We start from the raw sequence: 24,493 nt of genomic DNA on the forward strand, positions 1-24,493 counted from the left end.
CACAGGTAGATCGGCGCGTCCGGGTTTTCCTGTCCCCAAGCCTCCCGGCCGCCGCACTGTGCGGCGCTGGCAGTGCCGTTGGGAGCCGGCTGGGGCAGTGCGCCTGGTCCCGCCCTTGGGCCTCATTATCTACGTTTCCGCGTCAGGCCCGCGGAGAACTTGGCAGGGCCTCCCCGCGGTGTTCGGGAACACTTTGTGCCGAGCGCCCGCCGGCCCAGCCCTCCTCCCTGCCGCCGGCGCCGCCCGGCCGGGACGCTCGCGCAGTCCGCGGGGTTTGGGTCGCTGGGGCCCCCAGGTTCCCGCACCCCGAGCTCAGCTACGAGCCCCCACGCGCTCCCACGCATTTGTCCTCTGTGTCCCCGAGCCCCGGCCACGTAGTCCGCTCCTCGCCCACGGGCTGGGCCTAGGTCACACCGCGCGTAATTGAGAGGTTTAGAAAGATGCGGTGGCCCATTTTAAAACAAAGCCCAATTATTAGCGCTCGGTGCTATTTATGCCGGGCCAGTGTCAAATCCTCCGAGCGCTGCTGGACAACCAGTACCCAAAGGAAACGTAGGAAGAGAAAGAAGAAAGAAACCGGCCCTGGAGCCATCTGACCCGCTTTGAAATCCCCTCCCCAAACCCTTCTCCTTCCCGTCCTGGCTGCGTTAGCTTGGGCAAAGCTCGGGGCCTCAGTCTCTTCCTCCGTGAAATGGGGTAACTGCGTGCTTGGTGATTCTACACGAGGAGCGACGCAGGTCGCAGGGACGTCAGTGCTGGGGTCCTACACCTCCAGGACCCCACCTTCCCACGGCCCCTACCTCCGCCCGGCCCCGGGGGCTCTTGGGCTCAACGCGCGGCGCTGGCTCCAAAGTGCGTCACGGGCACCGGCCGCGCTCCTCCCGCAGCCAGGGCGAGGCTGGCGCCGGGCCAGCGCGGGCCGGGCCAGGGGTGCCGGGCCGTCTCCGGGGCGGGGACCCAGGAGTGAAAGGCGCTCAAGTTGCGCGGTCCTTGGTGCGCTGTTGGGGGCGCCCTCCGAGGCGGGCAGCTCGCCAGGGACCGGCCCCCGCAGCCGCCCGGCGCGCGAAGGCTGCACTTTCCCTTCGGCCCCCCTCGTTTCCTCTCGCGGGGAGGCAGCGGAGATTTCCTCTCGGGGAAACTACGCGGATCCTTCCCGGGGCTCCTCGCCCCGCCCCACTTCTCCGCCCCCTCCCCTTTGCTGGGGAGCCGGGGCTGGCCTGCGCTGGGAAAAGGCTCTGGCAGCCTGAGCCGGGAGGTGGCGGGGGGCCGCGGAGCCGCAGGCCAACGACTCGCCCCGCCATGTGACGCTGCCCTCTGCCCAGGGACCCCCTTCGCGCCCCGGGCCCGCGCCCGCTCTAGGTCGCGCCGGGCACCATGCTTCTGCCTGGACACGCGCGCCCGCCGCCCGCGCCGCAGCCCGCGCAGCATCCCGGACCCCGCAGGCAGGTAGAACCTCCCGGGCAGCTCCTGCGCCTCTTCTACTGCACTGTCCTGGTCTGTTCCAAAGAGATCGCAGCGCTCACGGACTTCTCCGGTAAGAAGCAACCTCCCTCGCCTTGCGCCCCCGGCGCCACAGTGCGCCCAGGTGAGCCCTCGGCTGGCGGCAGCCACCCAAGGGGGCACAGCCGGGTTGGATTGATGTTGAGGCACGCTTATAGCCAGTTTTCTTGCCTGGTGTGAGCCTTTGGCATAGAGGTGGCTGCGTGTGGAGTGATGGCACAGGAGGTCCTCCCCTCCCCAAGGAAGGGTGGGTAACCTATTGGGAGTTTCTCGCCCTGCTGTTTACCTCGTCAATTTCCCATCATCGGCTCCTGGCATCAGGGACCCGACTCTGACGGATACGTGTCCCCTGGAGGCTCCTAAACCCGGAGCCGCGCCCAGCGCTGTACATTACACGTGCTGGTCCGCGGAGTTGCACTTGGTTTGCCACGCGCATGGTCCGGGTGCGCCCCAGCCAGCCTCCCGGGTGCCCATGTATGGAGACTAGCCCGAGGGACGTCTGACCTGAAGTCTGCGCCGGCAGGCAGGGAGGGCAGCCGGCCGGCAGGTCCGTGTGCCAGATGAGCAGAAGTTTGCAGAACAGAGACTGGGCGTGGGGGAGGGTCTTGACTTTACCGCCAAAAGGTACCAGCGCCCCACTTCCCCCTCCAGTCCCAGTCTCCTTTACATAAAATAATGACTCCCTCCTCCCAGTAAGCGGTGAGGCTTTCCTTTGGGGAGAGAAACTCACACCAAAGCTCCCGTAGCTGATCTCAGTTCTGGGGTAGTAGGTGTGGCTCCACGAAGTGAGAGAAGTTTCTGGGTTGATGATGGCTGGAGGAGCCACATTCTTGTTTTACCGCTGCACTTGCTTAACAGACCTGGGTCTCCCTCTGGTGAAGTTGGAGGCCTTCACCCTTTCCCAGCCCCTGCCCAGCCCAGGGGGCAACTCTGAACCCCACTCACCCCCTTCTCCAGGGATCTTCTGCCAAGCCCGAGCTTTTGCGGGCAGGGTCCTTTGCAATCTAATCATGGTAAATGGAGTCACTTCTCCCCCTGCTCTGCAGTAGATTGGTACGTGGCAGAGAACACTGGCAAACCAGGAGCTGAGCTGGGTTTCTAGTTTACTTACAGAGAATGTCATTGTTAGCTGAGAGCCCTTAGGTCAGAGGTTCTTTGCTTTGAATATTTAATATCAAGGCAGTGTTTCTACCTAGCAAAGGGAGCCAAGATATGCCTATTTGGCAAGCAAACTGTGGTCCTTAAAATTGAACACTGTGGGGTCAGAATGCTGCAGTAAATGTCCTAGGGAAATGCTTTTCAAGTGCTATTGACTTTTTTTTTTTTTTTTTTTTTTTTTTTTTTGGTAACAGAACTCTCTTGGCTGTTAGAAAAGTTCCGTATTTGCTGATTTAAGCTATGGAAAGCAGTCCTGAATCTGCCACCCTCTAGCTCTGAATATTGTGGAGAAAGCATTGAAAGCTGACAAACATTTTTTTTTTCCAGTGACATCACTGCAACTGAGCAAATATTGCTTTAGGTAAATTGCAGTGTAACCATTAGATTGTTTTCACAGATTATAGACACTTGGGGTTTGTTTCTTTAGTGAAACAGTTGCAGTGTTTGCTGCTGTCTGTAGGTTACCACCCAAGTTTGGAATTATCTGTATGTAGCGACCATTCTAGAAGGCGTGTTGGGGCTATCCAATAGGGATGCCACATCCTAAGCGAAATGGATATTTTGATACATGTTCTTCTAAATGACAGTAAATGATAAAAAGAGGTATTTCCTTCTGCTTTCGGTGTGAACCTGAATTCCAGGGTTTAAAACTCCCTGCACTGCTGGGAAATGGTGATTTGGCCAAGTTGTCCACAAACAGCCTCCATTTTAATTCTGATCAGCCTTTCTCCTCAGGGATCTGAGGGCTAGGATGAGAGTGTCAGGAAGCCTTTTTGGGAGAAGAAAGAAAAAAAATATTACATCCTCCCAAAGCACAGACACGTTCAGGTTTAAATCTAAATGCTATATTGTGTGGCATCAGGGAAACATTAGAGAAGGCTCAGAGAGAAAGATAGAGTCTTTTGAAGTTGATTGGTTTGACTCGAAACCTTTAAGGACCCCCTAACTCTGTGATATACAGCATTGAGAAAAATCCCCAAGCTCCAGAGGTGACCATCTGAGGGTTCATTCGACTGCTTTAGGCAAAGCAGTGGATACTCATCATGTAATTCCAAAATCCCCTCCACCCGGCACCCTGGGGGCCTTAAAAACCCTGATGCTTGCTTTCCTGGGGACAGGTGGTCCTGCTCTTTTTTACGAACTGGGAGGCATTAGAAACCAGAGGTCTGTAAGGAGATAGTGCCCCCCGTTTCCCCACAGAGCCTTACAAGAATTGCCCAGCACTGGGGAGCAACCTTTGACAATGCAGATAGTACTTGTTTCCTCTAAACAAGGGAAACATCAAAAACTGAAGCTGGGAGGTTTGCGGGGGGGGGGGGGGGGAGCCCTTTGCCCCGGGAAGTAGGGGATGGAAGAAGGATGGTGTTTCCACATGAAAGAAAGTACCAGAATGTCAGGGGTCCCAGCCATTGTGTGTACAGTATAGGGCCTCCCAGATTAACAGAGCAGAGTTTTGGAAAGTTACTTAAGCCTTTCTCTTCTTTGCAACTCTTCCTTGAGCCTTTTCCTGGGGCTGTCAGCTGGTGTAGTTTTCCTGGGTCATTGATTTTTTTTTTTTTTTTTTTTTTTTTTTTTTTTTTTTTTTTGCTTTGAGGATTCCAGCATCAGATCTCACTCTTAATAAGCCAGGGGCTGCATGGTGGCCTCCTCCTCCCCCTCCACGCTCGTGACTTGTGCTAATCACCTCCAAGCCTGCTGGGAAAAAGGCTTCCCAAACACCCCCTTCCCTCTCATCCCTGGAGATACTGAGATGCTGCCAGCAGCCACTGGAAGGCTATCATCACTGCATTAAAAACATATCCCAGGAAGACAGAACAGTTCATGCAAAACCAGTGCCTATGATCCTTAATCCCATACTCAAATACACTTGGCTTTCAAAGGTTTTCCTTCTTGGGATGGAGTTCTGTTTTTTTTTTTTTTTTTTTTTTTTTTACTTCATTCCCAAATCAGGGATTTGGCCAGAGAGGTCCAAATTGATCATTGATTTTTTTTTTTTTTTCAAACAGAAGTGTAATGTCAGCATCATCTTTGTGCAAAGAAGAAGGCAGGGATGAGGGCCGAGAGGCAGGAGGGATGCCGTCTTGGTTTCCGGCCATAGAAAGCAAAGGAACTTCCACATTTTGTCCTGCTTTGAAGAGCCATGTTCCAGTGTGTCTCTCAGACTTATTTTGCTGAGTTCGGTTTCTCAGGTCTTGTTCATTTTGTTTTTTCTTGGTGACTTTTCTCCCCATGTCTCTCTGCTGAAGGCCAGCAGCAGCAGCGCTTGTCTCCTTGTGGACCCTCTTTCTTCCTTTTCTTTCTTCTCAAAGAAGTTCAGAGAGGTTGATGGGCTTGTTGAGAGGGATGGAGGGAGGGAAGGGGTGGAAAATTGTTCTAGTTCCCACTCGGAGTCCTAGAAAACTCTACACTTTCTACAGAGTAGGCATAAGCCAATGTCCACACATTTGGTTTCACCCTGGGGCACACAATGGTGAATGTGGGAAGCAGAAGGGAAGGGAAATGAGACACCAGAAGAGCAGGACAGCCTTTAAGGTCTTCCTCGTACCAAACTGTCCCCAGACCTCGAAGATGGAAGGGGTTGTCTGGGCCGATGTCCTGCTCCCTCCCGAAGCAAACCAGTAACCCAAGCCAACAAGAAGTGGTGTTTGTTACCAGATCATTTGCAGCCCAGCAAATAAACCCAATCCTAGCTCCTTATTTCACTGGCCAAGAATTTCGGAATGTAGAAAAATGGTAAGTCAATCGCTCTTGAAGCCTCAGGGGTGGGAACCAAGTCCTGATGGAGGGGACACAGTTGTTCATTTAGGAGAGAACGAACCTTCCTGTTCTGCTCAGATAAGCAGTGGCTCTCCACCCTGGCAGCACAGGAGAATGGCTTCAGTCTGAACAAATGTGGGGAGGCTCAATCAGCACCCCAGGGCTTCTCGCGTAACCAGTCTTGGGGGGGGGGGCGCCAGGCACTGGCATCATTTTGAAAGCTCCCAGGCAACTCAGGACAGCCAGAGTTGAGAACCACTGCTCTTATGTTCAGAGGGCAGGACTACCTCCCACGTGCATGGGTTCATTCAGGGTGTGCAGGCGTGACTGGGTGTCTCTCTACCCCTCCCCCAAGGCTCCCTACCAGGGAGACTGGGACTGTATTTTCCCAGCCACTCATATGTCTCTGCACCCCAGCACACACATACAGAGTTCAGCATTTGCTCGTGCCTTAGTCACATCGCCCTTTTATTCAGGGACTGTCTTTACTTGTCACCGATTTTATGGGATGAAAAGCCGGCTCATAACCAAAGAAAAACAAGCCCAATGTCTGAAGGGGTTGCCCAGCTGTCACAGAAGAAGAGAGATGAAGAGAGGCATCTGAAACTGCTAGTCCGTTTCCATGGGAAGTAACTACATTTGAAAAGTGTTCTGCTGGCTCTTTCCCTAGCAGGGAAGAGGAGTCTGGGCTTGCGAGTGACTCCATTATTGATGACTCTGCTCTCGCAGGCACTTTATTGGAAAGGGCAGCCTAACAGCAGTTTCGGGGAAGGGACAGAAAGGCAGGGAGTAAAAGTTAATTGAACACTGTGTTATCTGATTTCCAACTCATCGCAGCCCCATGAAGTGAACATTAGCCTCACTTTCCAGATGGGAACCAAGCCCCAGAGGCGTTTGCTGACCTGCACAAGACCACCCGGCTGGGACACAGAGCAGAGGAAGACTCTGTCATGAACCTGGGGGAGGGGGTGGCTTGGCTTGTGTGGGTGCTGGGTGGGGAGCAAGCCGGGGAGGGGGGCAGGTGTCACAGTCTGCCTACACTTTCTAGATAGTTCATGGAGTGATCACAGCTGCATCAGTTGCCCACTGAGTAGACTGACCTTGCCCCATTCTGCCCTTCAGTACCTCTTCCACCCAGTCCATCCAAAGTGGCTGCACACGAGGTGATCCAGCAGATGTCGGAGGAAAAACTTCTGTTCATTCATACTGGCTTCTTTTCAATCTTAAAAAAAAAAAAGTGACATAAAAATCCACATTTGAACAGTACACAGTTTGTACATCTATTGGAGATGTAGTCCCAAAATTTTTCTGCTAATGGCGTTCATGATATTATGGATTTGGAGGTCACTGGTCTTAGGCAACCTGTTGACATCTTTAAAATTCTTGAAAAGGCACCACTTGGGGGTACTATGCTCTCCCATTACCTATCCCTGCTCCCTATCTTGCTGCCTATCCCAGCTCTACGCCTGCTAGTAAAATTGAGAGGCAGGATTTGAACCAACTAACTGGTTTCCAAAATCCATATGCTTGTCATTCCAGCTAAGTAATGGACCTAAAAGCTGAGGTGAGGGCTTTCTGAAGTTTTATGATACAAAGTCATTATTCTAATGAGGCTGGTGTGTTTTTATCATTCTGGAAGGAAACAGCTTTTCTTAGCAATACAAACCCTGCAGTCACCAAGATTTTAGTATTTGGTCGCCAGAATTTAGAAGGACTATCTCAGAGGGGAAGGGTGGCTGACCACGTGACTCTAGTCTGTTCTCTGAGTCTCTCCTCCTCGCTGGGGGTGCCTAATTCTGGAACCCATTAGCTGACCCCGATGTGTGCACCATCTCATTTAAGACTCTGGTCCAGCTGGTGTGGCTTGCCTTAGCACAAGTGAGAGAAGTTAGTGAGTTGAAAATTCTATTAGTGTATCAAGCACATTACAGCACCATGTGCCAGACACTGTTCTAAGAACTTTATGTTTAATATCCCATTTGATCCTCACCATCTGTGAAATGGATGCTATGATAATAAATTGAAGAAACTGATGCAAAGGAAAGTGAAGTAATTTAGGGAGATTTGAACCCAGGCAGCTCCTCTAATACAAAACCAAATACAGTAGTTTAAAGCAATGCCATTTCTGTAATGTTTGTCTCCTAATCCACCAGACCCAAGTTTTTGCCAGGATATGTGGAAAATACCTATAAAGGTATTGTCCATGCCACGTCCTGTCTAAAGGTTTTACTATACAGTCCCAAGGAACTGAATACAGAATAAGATCTGTAATCCATTTCTGGAAATATGATAGAACTGTTGATCTGTAATTATTTCTCCAGCAAAACATCTAGAGCTGCTGAGTGAAATATAACAGACATCCTTTAAATGTTTGAGTGACTATATATAGGGGATACGCAGGGAACAAACATGAAGAGGGATCAGAGACCTGGAGAAGTTAGCTGGCACTGCCCCTGTGGTTACACTGGGACCTTCTGATCATCTTTACAACCAGTATTTAACAGATGCATGAAGGCAAGAGATGTGGCATTAGACCAACGTAAAGTGAGAAGTTGATCCCTATAAAACTGGGACCTGGAAGGGTTAAACATTCATTTAAAAAGTGGATGAGAAACAAATCAGTTTTCTTGCAAAGAAAACCAGCAAGAAAACTTGTCTCAGCCTGGGCTAAGGTTCGGAGAAAAAAATTAATCTCCCTCAAGAATATGTAATCACAAGTCTGCCTTTTCAAGAGTCTGGGTTTTAAGCTCACATTATCTTTACCAAGAAACCTCATTTGAGAATCTAACAAAATTGTCCAAGATTTGTTGTGCCTCAGGATACTTGGCAAAACACACACACACACACACACACACACACACACACACACACACACACACATCCTCCCTGCATAAAGACATCATCACAAGCTCCAGAAGATTCCAACTGATAAAATATTGCTGATTATGAACACACAATCCGAAATTACATTCTCTGAGCAACAGTCAGCAGTAAAAAGAATAGAGTTTTTAATAAATAACAGAGGAGAACTAAAACAGAAGAACAAATAAAAGAGCAAGTCTAAAACATGACTAAAGAATGAAAGGCTATAAATATTTGAAAAAGAAGAAAATATATCTGTTAGCTCTACTAATACTACTATACTAATGAAAATGTATTCATTGAAATTAAAGCTTAATGGATAGATCATATATTGCTGAAGAGAGAAACAATGAACTGGAACATAAAGCTGGGGAAATTATCTAGAATGCAGCAAAAAAGGTGAAGACATGGAAAACATGGAAACAAGTTCGTAAGACATGGAGGATGGAATGAAGGTTCAACACACATTGGATCAGTATTCCAGAGAGAGTAGGGAAATGAGGGAGTGGCAACACTCAAAGTGATAATATCTTAGAATCTGTTTTCAGGAATTAATGAAAGATTCAGATTGAAGCATCCCAAGCAAGATAAATAAAAATAAAAATATACCTATCATATTTAAACTATAAAATACTAAGACAAAAGTGACAGTCTTGGAAAAAATCAGAGAAAGAGAAAGAGAGAAAATGTCATCTATAAAGTCTTTGCAACAACAATAGTGAAATCCAGAAGCCAAGGAAATATTTTTCCAGGTTTTGGAAAAACAAAACAGAACAAAACAGAACAGAACAAGTTGTCAGAGCAGAACTATATACCCAGCTAAACTATCAAGACAGAGTGTAGAGATTATAAAACGTAAATTAAAAAAAGAAGAGCATGAAATCAGGCTGTGTTTACCACTGATAAACACTTACTGAAAGAAGTATTATCAGAACTCCCAGAGGATGTACTTTGTGGAGAAGGACACTGAGTCTAGAAGGAAGGACTGAGTTATAAAGAAAAAAATTGGTACAAAGGTTGGCACTTTACCTATATACCTTGCTCTGTCTTCCTTCTTGGAGAGTGCCATCTTCTTGCCTGGAGAGAGATTTCTCAAATATATCTTGTCCTTTGGGCAGCCAAAGCCAAGGGACAGATTTTTTACTCAATTGAGCTCTTCCACTGTCTTAGGACTTCCAGTCTGAGGTACCCAAGCTTGGTGCCCACGTGGCCATCAGTTCCACAGTGACTATACAACAGGAGTTTTCTGTCAAAGAACAGGAAATGTGCAAGTCTTTCCAGTACCAGATGCTGTGTGAGGTATGACACAGAGCTACGCTAAAGAGTCAGCCCTGTCCTGGGGAAGCTTCCTTCAGTGGGTTCATGCACAGAAAGGAACAAATAGCTTGAAGGGTGAATGGTAGATTCGGCAGGTGGCATTCTCCAAATGGTACCCACACCGCAGAGCATGGAACTGAGGATTTAGCTGTGTGCTCTTGAACCTACCAGACAATTCTGCCTGGGCATAAATTTTTCATTTCCATACCTGTATTTCTGGATACAGGTATCCAGAAATCCTATACCACTTGCTCACTCAGGCTCCCCTCTCCCCACCAAACTGAACTTCTCCTGGATTTATAAGCTAGGGAATGAAGTGATGTTTGGGGTTAGTTTTGACCAGAGGGCCAAGTTTTCCACACACAGAGAACCAGGCAACATTTAAATTCAAAACTCAGGCCACTGAATCTGAAATGTATGTTTGCAAACTGTCTGATTTCATGTCTGCCTCAGATGTCTCGTGAATACAAATCGCCTCATTTGGGGTCGGAGGAGCAGGGAGAAGGAAACCTAAGAATGATCTCCAAAACAAATCTTTAATTCGGATGAGTATAATAGAATGTAATCCCGTTTCAAGTCTGTCAGCATTCCTTTGATGATTACAAATGAGTCCCTTTTCCCCTGCAACGTGGGGGAATAATCTGGATAAAATAACCCTTTTTGTCTGCAAGAGCCAGTGTGATGCACACTCGTGACAGCCTACAGAGCAGCGTTTCAGGGTCTGGGAAGAGCACTGTGCCACCAAGTTCTTCCTTTCTTTCTCTGGGCTCAGAAGATTTTTCACTCTTTTTATGTGCACCAGCATCTGAAGTTCTCAGGTGTAGAAATCATAAATCATCCTAGTGTCCTGTGGGACAGAAGAGATCTGGGTCCCCAGCCCTGTCCCCTCTGCCTGTTTGTTGGGAAGCAGGTGGAAATGAGAAGACACCATCTCATTGAGAAGGCCAGCTTGTACGGCTTTTGAGAGATATGCTTTAGGGAATGCGTACCATTTTATAGGCCCTTTTCTACTGGGAAAAAATAATGTACCTCAACCCCAGATCAGACTTATACACTTCTTTTTGTCAATTTGGTAGTGACATTAAGGGGTAGGTGTTTTTAAAGACTCCTTCCTTCATTCTCCAAGGCCTGAACCACACAACACACCTTCCAGAGATAGCAGGTGCTTTTTGGGCAGGTGAGACAGAATGCAAAGACAGCCCCGTCTGCAGCCTCAGGATGAAAAGTGGTCTCAATGGCCCAGAGCTATAGGACCCACTCTGTGGAACTGGTTATGGCATGCTGTGGAGAATTCCGCTGGGCAAGTCTCGAGTGATTGTTCTGCGTCTTTAACTCCTGGAGTTCAAGTGTGAGCGCCTGTCTTCTGATTTACTTTTTTTTTTTTTTTTTTTTAAAGCTAGATCCCCAGGATTTTATTTCTCCATAATTCCGTCTGTCTATCTGTTTGTCTATCTGTCTATCCATCTATGCATCTATCTGTCTGTCTATCTAGAAAGGGGGGGAAGTGATGGAGGGAGAGGAAGGAAGAGAATTTTAAGAATCTCAAGAGGGAGAGAGAGAATCTTAAACACTGGGCTCGATCTCAGGACCCTGGGATCATGACCTGAGCCGAAATCAAGAGTCAGATGCTTAGCAGACTGAGCCACCCAGGCGCCCCCTCTCCAGAATTCTCTTTAAATAGTCATGACTCCCTATAGCCGTGCATCAGTGCTTTGAGCTGAAAGGCCTGCCCGTCTCAGACTTCTGAGTTTGTCTCTGGTTGGTTCAGGCATGTTATCTGGGGTTGTCAACCTTGACCCCCAATGCCATCTGGTCCTTCTAGTAGATGACTGTCTTTACCTGGTGAACACTCAGCTTGCCCTAATGTCTCCTCTAAACCAGCAGCTCTTGGTCCAGGGAGATTTCATCCCCTCCCTCCCAGGGATACTTGGCAATGTCTGGAGGTAATTTTATTTGCCACAACTAGTGGTGCTACCCGCATCTAGTGATGGGAGCCAGGGATGTTACTAAACTTCCCAGGACACTCAGACAGCGCCCCCTACAAGGAACGACCCCGTCCTCATGCTGGACTTGAGGAACACGGGGCTGCACCAGCTGGCATGACCCCATTTTATTTTCTACACATTCAGAATCTGATAAGGGTGGGGAAAATTCATAGTAACCGAAGGTGAGTCTGGAAATCCTAGAAACACCTGTTTGGCACTCTTCTTCAAGGCCAGCTTGCTTCCTGCAGCCACCAAGAAGAGTCCAGTTCTTGAAAGCCAAGGAAATGGACATCCAGGCGCTGTGAGGGTCCCTCCTGGGGCCCGTGGCTCCCCACCCTACCCCTTTCCTCTAGAGAACTTGCCTATGCCCCTGGCCCTTCTGCCCTCCTGATTTCCAGCTCACACATTGGCTATCATTACTGTCAAATTCAATATCACTCGGGGGAGGTGTTCGGACTTGAAGTCGGCTGCTCACTCGCAGTACGGGGATGCGTTTGCAGCGCCTCCCAATTATTTCACAACTCAGCGGAGCAATCATGGGGGGCGGGGGGCACAGTCTGATTTGAATTTTTAAAAGAGAGAGTGAAAGTCGTGAAAACTGCTTTTCCTCGGCACCTCCCACTGCCTCCTCCTCCTTTCCTCCCCCCCCACCCCTGCCCCCTCTCTCTCCCAGCGCTACCTTCATGCCACCCTCCACTGCCCACCCGGTTCAGGAGGCTCTTGGCACATTCATACCCAAAGGACGTGTCTGTGAAACATTGTGTCCACGTCTCTGTGCTGCCTGTTACAATGTGTTACAGTGTTTCGAGATGTTTCTAAGAGCACTAATTGGGTGAGCAGTGTTATTCCAGAGCAACACTGCTCAGTGCTGGTGCTGAATGTCATACCCTTAGCCGGGAGCACGTGAAGCCATGTGGACGTGGGGCTGAGCACCGCAGCAGCGCCCACGTGGGGTAGGAGGAACACCAGCAGATCTTTCTGAAATGACAACTGTCACTGCGGCTCAGAGGCCACCAGATCAAAGGTCACCCACTTTCAGACCTGACCCTCCCAGTCGCTCCTCTTTCAGACAGGTCGGAACTCAAATGAAAATATCTTTCCTTCTGCCAAACACAGAAGATGTGGTAGAGTTTCCGAAAGGGTGAACGGGACCCCAGCAGGAATGGGTGTGCTGTATTTGTACAGTTTGGTGACTCAGTACATCTGAATCTCCAGGCATTTTAAGAGCTTTGTCCAAAAAAAAAAAAAAAAAAAAAAAAAAAAGGTCTATTGTGTAGCTGTTGGCACTGAAGAAAATAGCAGGCCTGTCAGAACTCTGTTTCAGATTTAATTTTCAAGTGGGTGATGTAAGAACACCGTCCAACGGGAGGGCTTTGCTTTTTCCTCTTTCCTACCTGTTGGTTGCGGTAGAACTAGAGTTTTTGAGAATCCGTTCACGTATGAAAATCAAAGCCCCTCCCCTTGACACCCTTTTTATAAAAAGGCATCATGTTCTGAAGCAAAGACCGGTATGTTTTTTAAATGAATATGGCTTCTTGCAATGAAAGTAAAAACAGATTTGTGTTTATATATACATAGACACACCTGTACATACTTATATATGTGAAAGATTTTGACTATCCACCTAACTCTTTATGGGCATATGTGTATTTTTTTCAGAGTATCCTCTTACAAGATCTTACTTTTCTTTTTTTCAATACAATTTTTGAAATGTAAGTCTAGAGTCATTATTGGTTTTCCCAAATGCCTCATGCATTTGATATTTACTTCTGGATATTGATGTTACAAAAATAAGCAGGAAAACTATTAGGAAAAAGCTTTTTCCTAGTTGTTTCCTTCCCAGGACACTAAACAATGAATAGTAATTTTTATAAAAAAATACATATGTATTTTAACATAGAGGACATGTTTCATTCTCTCTGTCCCTGCCTTCTCTTGGCCATAGGGATCATATACTATATGTAAAAAAAAAAAAAAAAAAAAAGACAGAACCAAAGTGTCATATTCAGCCCCAAGATTCACCTGAACAATGAATAGGTTGTAATTTTCTGAGCTGGGAAAGTTTCTCACAACGTTCTCAAGCATTCCCATCCATGTTATGGGAATGACTTTGTGTCCATATCAGTCACTTGGGTCCTATACCCAGAACCACCAGACCTCAGCAAAAAGTCTCTGTTTTTTTCTTGCTGGTTTCCAGAAAAGTCCCTTCGGGACTTAGGGACCCGAAAACTTACTAAATTTAAGGGTTTTTTGTTTGTTTGTTTGTTTTCATTTTTAAACATGGAGACTTTATACACAACATGGATTGTACCAGACTGAGTCCAGGATAAAATCAGACCATGGAGAAGAAGATCCATCTCTGGAAACAGAACACAGATGCACCCACCTCAGCACTCCATGGCCCGAGGCCTGTGAGTGTGAGGAAGTCTTGAGCAGAGGGAATGTCTTAATTAATTACTGCTGTCCGTGTAGCTAAAACACATGCACATAGAAGCGAAGGGACTCTTATCCTTCGAAGGCAGTCGGTCAGTGACATGCAAACCAAACCCAAATGGAAGGGTTCCCTGGAATCTTGTGGAACCTTCTGGAATGCAGACTTGAGTCTTCTCTGTACTATTTATCTTTAGCACCTACATCTTCTCTTTCTGTAAGAAGCTAAAGCATGAGCGGGCGTGCACAAGATCCAATGAATTAATAGAAAGCTTTACTTTAAGGTGTCAAATTAAAAAAAGAATGCCAGATGTTTGTGGTTCAGTCTCATAGATTGGGCTAAAATCACAGTGTTGAGTGTTAGGACGTAAATTAATATAATTATCAATTTGTAGTTCAAGCCTCTGCGAGGAATGGACATTACCTGACAGTATCTGTGCTTCAGTGGACTGTGCGGGCGAATCGGCTAGAATCACTGAATCCTGAGAACTGCAGGGAAAAGTTTTAGCGGTTCTCACTGCGTGGCTTTTGGGGTCTGGGGCTGACGCTATCACGTACCAAACCCTTCCTCCTTTAGACCATCGTATAATTCTACCAGGGTGACCCGTTGCAAAGGACAATACAGAGATGTCAGAACAGAGCTGTGCAAGACAAGTATGGTGCGATACCCACATGTAATTCTAAATATTCTAGTAGCCACATTGGAAATAGTGAGAGAAAGAAGTGAAATGAATTTCTGTAGTAAATTGTTTTTAACCCAAAGTATCCAAAGCATCATCATTTCAACTTTAGTAAATGTATTACCAAAATTTTTTTCCTACATTTATTTATTTGAGAGAGAGTGTGAGAGCACACAAGAGCGAGCCCAAGCAGGGGGAGAGGCAGAGAGAGAGGGAGAAGCAGACTCCCTGCTGAACCCACCCACCCGCTGACCTTGAGGCTCTCTCCTAGGACCCTGAGATCATGGCCTGAGCTGAAGGCAGATGCTTAACCGACGGAAACACCCAGACGCCCCAATACGTTCAAAATTGTTAATGAAACTTTCACAGTTCTTTTTGGCTCCTAAACACTTGGAAATCTGATGTGCCTATGACATAGCACATCTCAGTTCTGACCCTCGACGTCTCAAGTGCTCGGTAGCCGTGTGTGGCCAGGGCCGCCATCCTGAGCAGAGCAGTATTAGAAGGGCGCGGGTCTAGAGCAGGGCAGAGGTTGAGATCTGGGATCAGGACAGAACCTCAGGCCTTTCTTAGCACCTTCTTCCCACAGAGCCTCAGTCCGGCCTGCCTCATGAAAGGGCTGGTGTCGGGTGCCCAGTTGTCCTTTGGGAGCCCGGCCTCCCCCGCTTGCTCCCTGTCACTTGGTGGAGGACTAGTGTCCTCTTACCTCCTCCAGCACCTTTCCTGAGAACCCTCTCAGACTCCAGTCCTTGCGAAGGGGGTGGGGAGCTGGCAGGGAGTCATGAAAACTGTGATGGAACCTGCCAGCAATGCCAGAAGTCGGTCAACCCTCCTTACCCATTTCTTTTCCTGCCACCTGGATGTCGCAAGGATTTGGGTAAACCCACCTCAGGTCACTGGGGCCCAGAGAGGCGAGTGTCATTGAATCATTTTGCCTCGAGGCAGCTGTTGGTCAAGTCTCATCCAGAAGGGAGAGAATGCAGGTCGGGCACCAGTAAGGGACTGGCCAGGATGCTTCCCAGCTTATTGGTGGCAGGACCAAGACTGCACCCAGGACCCTGCTCTGGTTTTGGATCACCATGTTGCTCCCAGGATCAGCTCTCAGGGCACGCAGAGCTGAGGGGGCTCAGAGGAACCTCAGCTCAGAGCCCACACACCCCCATCTGACAATACCACAGGCTGTTGGTCATTCCTCTGGGCTGCTAGCGTCACCCGGGGGGCGCTTTTCTGATGTACGAATGTCTGGAGCTTCGCCCCAGGCTGAATGAATGCGCATCTTTGGGCTGGAACCTGGGCATCAATATTTTTAAATCTCCTGAGATGTCTCTGATGTATAGCCAAGGCTGAGACCGATGGGGAAGCACTGCACACTTTTTAATCCGTGTGTTTATTAAATGTTAATTCCTTATTGTTATTTTTCCAGACACAGAACATTTGCGAGAATGGGACAGGGCCTTCTTTTACGTTCTTCACTCAGATTCCCCAAATGTTGCCATTTTATCACAGTTGTTTTATTCCTTTCTATGTCACAAGCAAGATGTCCTTTACTCCTAAACCCTTCTGTGTGTCCCACAGGAACAGGGACTTACCTAACCGAGAACAGCGATCAAAATCAGGAGATTAACCCGACGAAATACTGTTTTCTAATCTACAGACTCATTCGGGTTTCACTGGTCATCCCCGTAACGTACGTTAGAGCAAAAGAAAATCCCGGCTCACTGCTCTTTTCAGCTGTCACGTCTCTTTAGTGTCCTTGCGACCTGAGAACAGTCCTTCAGTCTTAATCTATCCCGATGCTAACGTTTGGGAAGATTCCAAGACAGTTCCGTTATAGGATGTCCTGAGTTTGGATCTGTCTGATGTTTCCTCTTGGTTTTATTCGCATGCATTTGTGCTGGACCGTCACCACTGTGACCTTGTGCTCCTAGGGCATCACACAGGGAGGAATGTGGTGTCCAGTCACTCACGATTCCGGAGTGAGCTTTGATGTCCGGTGGAGGTGGGCGTGGCGCTCTTGTAGATTACACATGCCCGCGTCAGCCATACTCACACGGGTTCCTGGATCCTTTCCATGGGCAGTGTGTCTAGCAAAGCTGTGGGGGTCTTCCGTGCAGGATAAGCAGGTCTTAGAGCAGGAGAAGGGGAAGATGGAAAGGTTCTGGAACCTGGAGCTTTGCCAAGGGGAAGAGCTCTAGAGAAGGCGGTGTGTCTCCTGGCGTTGGGATGAGGTGATAGGACAGCATGGGGCAGGGAGGGGGGGTTGGATTGGGGGGGAGGCACAGAGGAGAGACTGCTTGCCCCTGGCTTTGCTGAGAGCCGCCCTGTTGCCCCACAGATGACTTCCACGATTCCCTTCCCAAACCCCTGCCGACGTCAGAGTGCCACTCACTCGCTTTCTAAGCTTTAACTCACCTCCCGGCTCCATCTGTCTTTTCCTTTGGGGTTGACGACTTCAAGATTCGTCCCAGAAATACCTTCTAGGAAGGTGATACCCAGCTTGACACCTCCAGTGACTCACTCTGTTACTACCTGTTGCTTATCGCGAGATCAGATGCGGGGACTCTCACCGTTTCTAAGAACATCAGCACTTGGTTAGTAGAAGTGCTTCACTTGGCAGCTGGCTCAGAAGACCTTTTTACTCCGCAGATTACACCTATTATTTATTTAAATAAATTATCAAAATCTGGTTTTCCTTCTATGCACCTGTAGAGAACAGTGTATCGCCTGAAGTCGAGAGGGGCTGGTGTTTATTTCTGTCCACCTATGTCCCTGTCCCCCTGGGCAGCGCTGGGTGAGCCACGACAGTGAGTGACCTTCCCTCTCTGCTTTGTTGTGAGTGTTTCTGCCCAGGGTTGTCTTTGGCTCATTACCAGAATGTGCCGTTCCTTTTTCTTTGTTCCCCCTCCTTGTTTCACATATTTACCTTCCCCGGGCAGCTGCGTGCTGCTCGAGAGACGTCACGTTGTCATGGAGATCGTGGCCACAACACGTGTGGGTTCCCCAAACTCAAGCTGCCCCTCGTTGGTCTCTTCCTCATAACTTTGAATAGAACAAGAACAAATGGAAGCAATTATGGTAAAGGAGAATGTTTGTGTAGCGTTGACTCTGGGGAGAGCACTCGGGGGCTGAATCATGTCCTCTCGTCCCTGCCCCTGGGAAGATGTGTCCGAGTCCTAACCCTGCTACCTCAGAACGGGACCTCCCTGGTAGAGAGTCTTTGTGGAAGTAATGGAGTTAAGACAAGGTTATGGGGGTGGGGGGGAGGCGATCTAATATGACCAGTGTCCTTGGAAAGAGGAAATCCGGAGGTAGCGACATGAGCAAGGAGAATCCCATGTGAAGGTTACAGTGATGCCCCCACAGGTCGAGGAAGGACCAGAAGCTGGGAGCACTTCCTGAGCACTCCTCATAAGCGATCACTTCTGGGATCACTTCTCATGACCCTCATTGTATATGTGCCTTCCTGAGGCAAGGAGAGACTGGGCACTTGGCTCACAGCCACTCGAGCTAACAGAACCGCACTTGGGTCAACTCTCTAATATTTGCCCCTCCCCCACAGCCACCCTGAGCCTTTCCCTTCCTTCTGTGGCCCTTTCTGTCAGACTCCTTTCTGGAGCCTTCTTTGTTGCCTCACCTCTTGAATTCTTGAATGTCTGCATGCCCCCTTCCCCCCACCCCCAACCACTGGCCCCTGCCCACGGTTCTTCTACCAGCCATTACCTGTGGCGTCAGCCACCACCTCCAGGGACCCTCCAGGAGTGTCCGCTCCGGGGCCTTCCGCCGGATGCCCACGGGTGCTGCGGAAAGACCCGCAGAGCCTGCATTCCAGAGCTGAGTTTCCTGGATGGACGTACCACCAGTTCCAAGCCTGGACTCATCATCATGTCTTCCCTGTCCCTCATGCCACATTTCCACCCCCCCCCCCCCAGGCTCTGCTTCCCTTGTCACCTGCTCCCACTCAATCTAGGACCAAAATCACTGTCGTCTCAGTCTGGACAAGCTGCATAATTTGCAGGGCCTGGTGCAAAATGAACACGGGGGCCCCTTGCTCAGAAATCAAGGGGGATGTGCTAAAGGCACTGAAAGAGGACGTCTTCTCCTTCCTTCTGTGGTCTCTCTCCTAACTTGTCCTGGTGTTTGTATTTGCTCTCCACGCTGTCCTGAGGAAAGAAAATGAGCATTTGAAGTTATTAGCATGGATTTGCTGTTCATCTTCATGTGGGGTGAGGGAGGTTTTTTTTAAAGGTTTATTTATTTTTAGAGAGACAGCTAGGTGGAGAGGGGTAGAGGGAGAGAGGGCGTCTCCAGCAGACTCTGCACTGAGCGTGGAGCCCGATATGGGGCTCGATCTTACAACCCTGAGATCGTGATCTGAGCCGAAACCGAGAGTCAGACACTCAACCATCTGAGCCCCCTAGGTGCCGCAGGTGATGCCAGTTTTAAGCGCAGATCTAGGAGCACTGAGAGTATCTATGGGATTACAGAAATGACCCAACTCCTACCGCGCTCATGCACTGCAGTCATTACCACTCTCTACCTTTGTCATATGGATGCAGGAGGAAGGATCGAAAGGCCCCCCTACTTTCCCGTCCCTTCCCCGTCCTCATTTCCAGCACAGGCGGTGGGCTCACACAGGAGGTAACACAAAGAAGGATGCATGTGACGGGGCTCCCTGGCCGTTCCTCATTCTCCCAGCACCCTTGCCTCGTTCTTGGTTCAAAGCCAATTCTGATTCTCGCCGATGCTGTGGTGGCTCCCTGCTTGCTGTCCGCATCTCTGTTTACCGTCCTAGGTGGCGTATGCCTTTCTGATGCTCCCCTTGGGTTTCCTGGGTGCATCACCATCGTGGGTCCACCAGAATTCTATGCTCAGGGCATTTCAATCACCCTGAGAACGAGGCGCAAAGGCACGGTGGCAGCTCATAGTGTGGCTCCTTTGCCCACGTATGTGCCCCATTGCCCTACGAAGCTTCGCTTACAAAACACAAGTTTAAAGGTTAAATTATGAAGAATTTCAAGATGGCGACAGTGGAGTGTTAAACCAAGTGGGGAGCCCTTCTGAGCGTGGGGCTGTACTCAATGCTCGGGTCGTGCACCCGTGATGTTGACTCTGGTCTCAGCTGTTCTCACCCCATCTCCAAGACTTGCATTAATGCTCCCCGGCAGGATTGCAACCACCCTAATTTCATCATGGGTCTCTCCAATCCATCTAGCACAGACTTCTAGAAGGATTTCTCTGAACTATAGATCTGACCAGCATCACTCCTTTGCATCCAAGTCCGCGGTAGCTCCCGTCTGCCTTGAGGTGGAAGTTCAGACTCATTAGCAAGGCACCGCTTCCTTCTCCAGCCTTTGCCCTTGACCTCATACCCTGCACGCTGGTCGCTGGTCGGCTGTGCAGAATGTCTCCACAAGCCCTCTGAGCCTTCGCACATCTGCCCCTGGTGCCTGAGGCTTATGTTCACTTGGTTGGTTCCTGCTCTCTCTGCAGGTGTCACCTCCCACTTGGAAGCCTTCTGTCACCTGCTGGGTTTATTGCCCCTCTTTCTGCCCCCGGTGTTTTAAACAATCCCTGTGCTTCCTCTACCCCAGCATTAAGCATAATACCACAACAAAGTGTAGAGGGAGAAGTGGCAAGCAGTTCTTCTTTCATTCAGAGTCCTGGATTCAGGGTTAGTGGGGAGTCCCTTGGACCCGGAGAAGAGATTCCGGACCAGGAATTGGAGTGAAGCCTTATTCTGGCCCCATTACCAGCTGGCTGTGCCACCTCTTTGCACAGCCAGAAGAAAAACACTTCCCTGGCATCTCTGAGAGCCGGTATCAGGGTCATAAGAGCCAGGAGATGACAAGGATTTTTTTTAAAAGGTTGAAGATTTTTATAAAAACAGCAGGAATGAATATAATTATATTCTTTTAGAAATCAAAGACAAAGTCCTGCCACACTGAGATATGCTCTGAAGGCAATCCCAGAAAGTGATTCTGCATGTTTGAATTATACATGAACAGGAACCGCTTGGGAGGCTAGCAATCACGTGGATATACAAATTTACTGTATCTCATGTATAAGATTGATTCATTTATTTGTGTGTGTGTGTGAGAGAGAGAGAGCATGCAAAAGCAGGGGGAGGGGCAGGCAGAGGAAGAGGGTGAAGGAGACCCCCACTGAACAAGGAGCCCGATGCGGAACTCGATCCCAGGACCCTGGGATCATGACCTGAGCTGAAGGTAGATGTTTAATGGACTGAGCCACCCAGGTGCCCCAGGACACTTGTGTGTTTTTGTTTTTGTTTTAAAGATTTTGTTCACTTATTTGACAGACAGAGATCACAAGTAGGCAGAGAGGCAGGCAGAGAGAGAGGCGGAAGCAGGCTCCCCGCTGAGCAAAGATCCCGATGCGGGGCTTGATCCCAGGACCCCGAGATCATGACCTGAGCCACAGGCAGAGGCTTAACCCACTGAGGCACCCAGGCACCCCTAGGACACTTGTTTTTGATAAGAGAACTAAACCCAGAAGGCAAAGTGTCACCTCGTGCTTCCTCAGCTGGGATGGTGCCTGTTGGGGACAAAAACGTTTTGAGCTGGGGAAGTGCTGCAACTGTTATTCTGGGAGTTACAAATAAATGTTAGTGTGTAGGTGAATTTGCAAATATGGAATCTGTGAATAATGAGGATCGGCTGCCTATACCACAGACCAGAGTCAGATTTTTCTTCAACCTAACCATCCAGAAGACTAGGAGCCAACAACTAGGGAAGGACTCTGGGGGTGGGTAGAGAATAAAGGAGACCAGATGGGGCTCAAAAGTGAGAGGCGTCATCACTCAGCAGGTGCCTAAATGATTGTTTACAAAATTAGGTAACAGATTAAGAAGAGCAAAGCATACCAAGATGAGGACAGTCAGAAAAAAAATATATGCAAAGGAGGGAGACAGAAGAGTGAATAAGCAGCTCCTGGTGGAATTAAGGAAGTGTGGGCCCCCAGGGCGGTCTGGTGCTGGAGCCTGCTGGGGAAGTTTTAAACCTGCCCCAGGGAGGGGGAGTGGAGGGGGGAGCGTGCCAGGGACTCAATTAAGGATAAATACCAAGAGCAAGGCCAGGCGAGCCCAATTACTGTGTGGGCGCCCGTATTTCTTTACAATTGTCCAGCCTCCCCTGTGTCTGTGAAATACAAAGGGAGAAATATGGTTACCTCCCCTAATTCTAAGGCAAAAGAAAGGGGAAGCCAAAGGATCCATCTGAGATCCTCCACTGGTCCAGTGAGGAGGCTGTAAAGGGCAGAGGGGTCACCCAGCCTGTTCCCAAACGCAGCGTCTGAGATACGCTGTTTACGTTTGTTTCAACTTTTAGAAACTTGCCTGCTCTGGTTTTGTTCCAGGGAACCAAACCCATTCACCAACCAACCCAAACAGCAAACCTGTTTTGCTTCTACATCTAATCGTTACAACCTTCCAAATGGCTTTCTGAGGTTTACAGTGCTACTCACCAAACACCATCACTTCTAAGGTGTGAGGGGGGGAAAAAAAATTTCATTATTTCAAGCAGTGAAATCACTCTATAATTTTCCAATTAACTGAATGAAGCACAAAATGCATGCCCTGGAGTCTTCCCCTCGCCCTTGAACGGATCCCACGTCCCTTGATCATCCTACACATTTCGGCAGTGGGCAGACCGGGGCTAGGCAATCTGAAGTTGAAAGGCTCTTTACCAGGCGGCAGGGAGGCAGCACCTGTCCATCCCCACAGCCGGCTGTGGGCTGGGTTGTGCAGGGCGTTCTGGTTGGTCAGCTTCCCTGAGTATTTCTGAGAGCCTTTTGTTGTCCCTGGGGATAGAGCCGCTAATTTGGCCAATTCGGAGCAGGAAAGATCAAGTGTAGATTTCATATCTGAGTTTCAAGTGCTGGTTAAAGAGTTGCATTAAGTTATCAAATGCACTGCAGTCCCCTGCCTTAATCAGCAAGGAGCTCTGTCGTTTGGGGGTTCCTCTACACCCCAAAGAAAAGGAAAACTATTCCGGTGCTTGAGGCCAGTGGGGGTCCATCCTGTTCCCTTCACACTAATCTAATCCAGACGGTCGCTCATTGGATAACTTTCTGGGTTTAGTTCCTGGTTTCCAAACAAGGCGTTCCTTTTTGTAGGATGCGAAACCTTTGGTGGAAAGCAGGAAGGAGCTCCTACCAGACCTGTTCAAAATAAAATAGTGAATGTAAACATAAGATTATAATTCAAGTCCAACACAGCATGCTTGGAGTCATTTTTAATCAGCTGATTTGTACCCTTCTCTCTCTGTGTATATGTATATAAATATGTACGTGTATTATTGTCTATATATGCTATATGTATGCATATATGTATATATAATATAGTATATTACTGTGTTGTAAACTCAGGAGTAAGTTCTCCAGGGATCACTCCATCATGGTCATGGAAATTATATTTGGGAAGGCATATGAAATTAAAGGATTTATTATACTCACGGGTCTTCCAGGAAAAAGGCATCGCGGCCCCACAGGGAGCCACATGGGAGCAGTGCCCAGGGAGCAGCTCAACCAAGCCGGTGGGGAGCTGAGAGAAAGAGGACTTGAAGGCAAGTGCCTTTATTGTGGGTTAGTTGGAGTACATAAGCAAAGGCATGAGGCTTTTATCGATGTGTTTGAATGTGACTAGGTCATGGTCCTTTCCACACAGAAAAATCCACTTAAAAATATGTATATGATTCTAAAGGGGAAAGTCTGGGGCTTGATAAATCACAGGGTAGGTGTGTAGAAAAAGAAAACAAGGGGAAATTAGGAGAGAAAATAATAAGATAGAAGATACTTGGGTAAGTGACTCCCAGAAACTAACAGTGGAAACAAGAATTCCAAGTCCCAGGACAACGCGAAAGTGTCTGTGTATGTAGAAGCTGGTGACTGGGTGCCATGTGGCTCTCCTGTAAGACACAGGATGTTATTTCTCAAAGCAGAAAAGTCACCGAGCGAGCCAGGGAACATTGTCAATTTCCTCAACAAAAGTTTGCAGTCAGCTTCCAGATTTAATTTTTTCCCATATCTGATTAGAAATTTGAGAACATTTTAATCAATACAATTTGAGATTCCTCTAAATGCTCTTGGAACAATAGCAAACAAGGGAAGTTTGTAGGTTCGATGTTTTTGAAAATAGTACTTTAGTTGGTTTTAAGAAAACCAAGCAGTGTTGTTCTCAAAGAGAATCGCTCACTTTGTTGAGAAAAAAATTGTCAGAGACTGGATTTCAAGAATTTGTAGGCTGAGAAGTGGCTTATCAGAAGCCAGCAAATTTACCCAAATTAGCACTTAGCTGGTCCTTTTCAGGGATTGTTGCACTCATTTCTGCCAAAAATGCTTCCACAGCACCCTGAAACCTGAGGACCAGTAATTGATGGCATGAGAATCAATTGTTGAGCTCCTCCTTGGGGGCAATTTTATAGACTATGAAAGCAAACACTTTCTACTCTTTTACCAGATGTCTTTGTCCCAAGACCAAACCAAGATGGAGTTGGGAAGAAATGGATTTGGAGTACTCCTTGTCTTTGCCTTCTTTGGGGTCTCTCTTCCAGAGATTGGACTGTCTCTTTTCCTTCTGGTACACGCACGCTCTCCTCTGGGAAGAGAAATGACATGTTGACAACAATATAAGGTGACCTACTTATGCTGACTCTCATTACTTGGGCATCAACCCTCTAAAGTGTGCATAACTCTCTGGTTTTAGAGCTAAGGTCTAAAGAGGTTCTACTCAACATCCTCAAGGAAGCATCTGATGTGAGCAGGTTCAGAGCCTGAATTCCTCTTGTCGTA

At 48.3% G+C, this 24,493-nt stretch overlaps 1 protein-coding gene across 4 annotated transcripts in view; it reads left to right on the top strand.

Annotated features, from left to right (window-relative positions):
* The first annotated feature begins 188 nt into the window (after nt 1-188).
* The window catches only part of EVA1C (eva-1 homolog C), a 70,030-nt gene continuing 45,725 nt past the window's right edge, over nt 189-24,493 (top strand). Inside the window, exon 1 of one of the 4 annotated variants that reach the window (XM_032353780.1) lies at nt 189-1,534. In XM_032353780.1, the coding sequence (XP_032209671.1) occupies nt 1,375-1,534 (160 nt within the window). In that variant the 5' untranslated portion in view covers nt 189-1,374. The remainder of the gene's footprint in view (nt 1,535-24,493) is intronic. The other 3 variants (XM_032353776.1, XM_032353770.1, XM_032353787.1) reach the window with 3 other exon arrangements.

The sequence above is a fragment of the Mustela erminea genome, chromosome 1, assembly GCF_009829155.1.
Source record: "Mustela erminea isolate mMusErm1 chromosome 1, mMusErm1.Pri, whole genome shotgun sequence".
In the NCBI taxonomy this organism is placed as follows: domain Eukaryota; kingdom Metazoa; phylum Chordata; class Mammalia; order Carnivora; family Mustelidae; genus Mustela; species Mustela erminea.